The sequence below is a fragment of the Odontomachus brunneus genome, unplaced genomic scaffold (assembly GCF_010583005.1).
Source record: "Odontomachus brunneus isolate Ranch 3 - 2012 unplaced genomic scaffold, Obru_v1 Obru_scaffold_172, whole genome shotgun sequence".
Lineage (NCBI taxonomy): Eukaryota > Metazoa > Arthropoda > Insecta > Hymenoptera > Formicidae > Odontomachus > Odontomachus brunneus.
Genome location: NW_022639622.1, coordinates 587,927 through 593,170, shown reverse-complemented (window position 1 = coordinate 593,170; position 5,244 = coordinate 587,927). Strand labels below are relative to the sequence as shown.

At 38.2% G+C, this 5,244-nt stretch overlaps 1 protein-coding gene across 1 annotated transcript in view; it reads right to left on the bottom strand.

Moving 5' to 3' along the window:
- LOC116851362 overlaps positions 1-942 on the bottom strand; it is a 1,568-nt gene extending 626 nt beyond the window's left edge. The window contains exon 1 of the mRNA XM_032830692.1: positions 676-942. Coding sequence (XP_032686583.1) covers positions 676-942 — 267 coding nt within the window. The remainder of the gene's footprint in view (positions 1-675) is intronic.
- Positions 943-5,244: the final 4,302 nt, after the last annotated feature.

Below are 5,244 nucleotides of genomic sequence, written 5' to 3'. Positions count from 1 at the left end.
CCGATCACCTTTTCTCCCTTTTCCGCTTGTGTCCCGGGCCGGCGCCGGCTGCTGCCGCCGCGCGCTCCCCGGAGCCATCTGGGAGGCTGCCAGGATGGGCCTTTTCTGCCCTCCCCCTCTCTCCCTCTTTCTCTTCACCACCGTGGCCCACGAGTCCTCGACGGTGGGAGCAAAGACTGTTCACAGCAGGGCGTCAGCGAGATCCCGCGGTGGCCCCGGATACCCGATGTAATACCCGAGGGGTCCATGGGGGGGGGGGCAACACTCGCCTCTCCCCTTCATCCTCACCACTTCTGCCTTTCTTTTTCTTTTTCTTTCTCTTCCTTCTTTCTTCTCGCAACCCCACCCTCGCCGGACACCGACACTCCGGCCGGTGGGGCATCTCCTCTTCTTCCCTCCTCTAGGGACACCTGCGCTTGGGGCCACACTTCCGCCCCGCGCCACCCCTGAGGGAGGAAACCGAGACGCGCCAGGACCCGGGGAATGGCCGTCTCGAGCAGCAGCTCGAGGGCCATACTCTCCTCCTCCCCGATTTTCAAGCGCGTCCCAACACCCTCAACGAGAGGGGGGGAGGCCGCCGTTTCTGCAGCTGTTGTCGCCGCTGCGGCTCCTCCTCCCGTTGTCGCTTTTGTTGAAGCTGCCGAGTCACTGCCCCTGCTTGGGCTGGGACTGTACCTGGCGTGATGCTTGTCCCAGCCCCCGCGTCTCCACGCGGCCACCTCTGCCCCTGGTGGCCTTGGCCGTTTCTGCCTGCTCCCACTGGTCAGGGAGGGGAATGGTCCTTTCTCCGAAGAAGGGTCTGTAGGCTGGAGGGACATAACCGTCCTTCCGGTCCCTGTCCACCTTCTCCCTCAGCAGTCTCCCTCTCTCCCTCTCCTCATTTGTTTCGCGGAGGGGGCCGGACCGCGACTCCTCGTGCCCGTCATCCGCCCCCACTTCCATCGGGACGCACTGTCCCCCGGGGGAGGGGGACCTTAGTAGACGCATTACCCCACCCCTTCTTTTGTTCTTCCGGGCTACCTCCTCTTCTGAGGAGGAGCCCGGATTAGCCGCCCCGGTCGACCTTTTGCGGCCGGCCGCCTGGTGGGAGGTACGTCGGTACGGATCGCCGGTACCCCTCCACCACGCTAAGGTGGCGGCACGGAGGGAAAGCAAGACTGTATCAATGATTTGACTTTGCGTGGCGCCGCCAAGGTCAGGTCAAGATCAACTTTGCTTTTTTAAATAAAAACATTTTATTTTTATTTTTATTTTTATTTTATTTTATTTTTATTTTTATTTTTTTATTACGGGAGTTTATTCTACGTAAAGAAGCAAACAATTTTTATTTAAAAAAAATTTTTATACGATTTCTATTTTCTAAGATATTTACGGAAATATCTACAGAATTATTGGTTTCAATTTTATTTTTTTACTCGAATTCTATCAACTTTATCGAAAAATAGCAAGAGATAAAAATTATCTATTTTTTTTTCATAGAGTTCTGAAATTTTTCCAGAATTTTTTAATTAACTTTTTAATACTACATTTTATGCATTTTCTTGAAATACTAAAAAGTTAATTAAAATTTTCTGGAAAAATTCTCTAAGTTCTATGAGAAGAAAATAAGTAATTTTTATCTCTCGCTATTTTTCGGTAAAGTTGATAGAATTCGAATAAAAAATTATTAAAATCAATAATTTTTAGATATTTACGTAAATATCTTAGAAAATAGAAATCGTATAAAAATTTTTTTCAAATAAAAGTTTGTTTCTTTAGATAGAATAAAATTCCATAATAAAAAAATATATATTTCTATTTAAAAAAGCAAAGTTGATCTAACCTTGGCGGTGCCACGCAAGGTCAAATCATTGGTACCGTCTTACGTCCCCCATCAAACCATATAACTTTTGTCTGAAATATTTTTCCGTATCTTCCATATTTTTTGAGATTTTTGCCTAGGGGTTTAAAATGAAACATCTTGTAAAATAATTGTAAAGATAGATTGTGAAGATAGATTACGAAGATTATAAGAGTCATTATTTTAATTGCCTACGACATTTATAAGAAAATATTTAAGTGGATCGTAATTCGTAAAATATTGAATAAATAAAAAATTTATTACAAATATTTTCGTTAATGTCTTATTTTAAAAACACTTAACAGTATGTGTATGTATTAATGCAATATCAATTGTTATATTAATATTAATGCTAATATACATAGTTTTTAATGAGTGTTACGAATGTAATAATCGTTCTTTATATTTTCAGATAATTATGAGTCAGCTTTAAAGGCTGAGAAAGAGGCTGTAATTTCGTCACAATCTGAATCTGAATCAAAAGTCGGAAGGAAAATTAAGCGAACTAAATTTGAGGATTATGTCACTGTTCCGGAGCCTCATAAAATGATTGTAATCAATCATTCAGATGATCTAAATGTTGTAGATTAGCTCTGACTTCAGATAACAGCCATATTTGCATTTCCAAATGATCCATATATACATTTTTTATGTTAAGAATTAAGTATCTTCTTAATTGTCTTGATGATGCAAATGTATTGTTTACTAATGTTGTACCCTAATGTTTTAAATATATATGACATTACACAATTAATGACATTACACATTTAATGACATAGCTCTTTCAAATGCACAAGTATTTTGTTTCGAATTTCTTGAATGGAGTTCTGATTAAATTTTACTTAAAGTAAATACTAATTTACGTAACAATAACTATATAATGTGACCTTACATAAACGTATAAGATAGCAGTAAAAAAAGTTCAAAACATGTATGATTAATACATAATTCAAAACATGTATGATTAATACATAATTCAAAACATGTATGATTAATAAAATCTGTGATGTCAATTTATATTAATATTTTTAGAGAAATTGTAGACAAATCTAAGTATAAGAATACTTTTTACGTAAAATATATTTATTTTCAGGCATATTAGAAAAGAACAATGAAAATTCTGGAATAAATGTTGTATCTGATGATAATGGTAATTAAGAAATATTTTTAAATTATGAAAACGTGTAAATTTTATTCATTTATTTCTTTTAACTTTTATAGGAAATAGCATAACAGAAACGTCAATGATACACCAGTAGTTTTTGAAAATGAAAAAAAATATTGATTTAACGCATTTTATGAATAATCTTAGAACAATATTATCAAATATTGAGACACAAGTGATAAATATGAAGATAAAGCAGGAGCAATCGTTATGTCAGGTTCAAGAAATCACCAATTTGATCCTGGCAAAGATAAACAGCGAACAATATCATAAAGGAAGCTTCGTAACACAAGATATTAAGATCGGAAAACATACCCTTGGTTTCTATTGATACTTTCCTAACTTTTGAGGATATCCTAAAAAATGACCAAAAAGCTTTTATGCAAGTCGTAAGTAAAGCTACTTATCAATTACAATTGATACCATTAACATCTATATAAATATCTATATACATCTATAAATAACGTTTCCCGTGAATAGTTGCTTCATTGTAGTAAGTATCCTTACGGAAAAATATTAATGAAAAAACTATTGAGAATAGTATAAGAAAACTGTTGAAATATTATTGAAAAGTATTGAAAAACTATTGCGTAATTATTATAGCATTATTAATAAACTTATTCACTAATTTTATAAACAGTTTTGATATAATTTTTTAATAGTTGAAACAGTAGTATTTTCATTAATCAGTAGTTTTCCAATAGTTTCCTTATAATAGTTTTTCGTAAGGGTATAGAATGTACAATAAAATCAAAATAATTGTATAGCATTACAGGAACAAAGTTTTTCAGGTCAATTAATTAATAAGGTCTTATTAATTGGAGGAAAAGATGAAAAGGATTTTATTAGAAGAAGCTTGAGTGCCATGTTTTCTAATGACTTAGCCTCCATGTGTTCATGGACAAGGCAAAAAAATAATTTTAAAATTTCCGACACGCACACTATGCTAGGCATTAAAAGTAAGTAATTCAAGATATATGCAGATAGAGTATTCCATTCTAAAAAATATAATATATAAAAAAATATATTAAAAAAAATGTTTCAAATAAAAATTGTATAGGGCTTCAAGGGGAGCATAAATTGATGACTTTAACTTCGTTTATAGTCAATATTTCAGTCATTTCAAGTGAATATTTCTCGGTTATTTTACTCTAGTATTTTTATATGCAAAATGAATAAAAATATCAGTTTGTATTAAAACAACTATATGATTCCCTTATAGAAATATCATTGTAACGATGCATGTCGTTACGTTACGAAAAACAAAGGAACGCAAAACATCGCAAATCAAAAGCACAAGAGGACAGCGCATCCTCCAAAATGGTAAACAGCGCGACCGCCGAACAACCGCGGTAAATAGCGAATCAAGCGAGATTCGAAAAGTATAAAACGCCGCGTAATCGTAATCGCGAGAATTCAATCGTCCGCTCTCGAAAGAGAATCAGAACCGATCTACCGCTCCCGAAGGAGAATCCGATTCCGATTATCCGCTCTAAGAGAGACCGCTTCTACTCCGCCCCTGGCAGATTACTGTTCGTCGATTGGCGACTGTAATCACTTCGCCGTCGTTACACGGATACGTGTCATCGACATTCGCGTCTACTCCGTTCCTGGCAGGTTACTGCTCGTCGATTGGCGACTGTAATCACTCCGCTATCGGCTCACGGATTCGTGACGCCGACATTGATAAGGTCCGCGGCACCATTGACCGCATCCGAAATCGTGTCCGAATGAGCCGAACTCGTTCAATCATAAAGGAAACTCCGAAAGCTAAGGTCCCGTGTACGAGAACCGAAGGACGCATCGCATACACCGAAACGAATCAAATCTCTGCGATAGGAGATCAAAGGGATCGCCGCTAAGGCAATACCCCGCGTGCAGCTACGCTGCAGTCTCAACGATCGTGGATATTGTACGATTCCGAAGCGCAGCTAAAATCGCTGTAAGAAGTTGTCAACCGCGCTTAAAGAGACAAGACGCCGAAAGAAACGTCAACAAAATAAACTCGCGAATACGCGACACTGACGTCGCCCGCGTCCCGCGCACCGCGCGTCACATCACGCAAACCGGCGTCTAAACAAGCCTCTGTCAGGTGACACAAACAACCAAAACCAACGGCGTCGACACGTATTGTTTGGTATCTATATTGTAATTATCGTCAGCCTAGTATTTAAATATATTGTACATTATTATTCTGGAAAACACTGTTTCTCAATTATTCGGCTTATCACGAACCCGA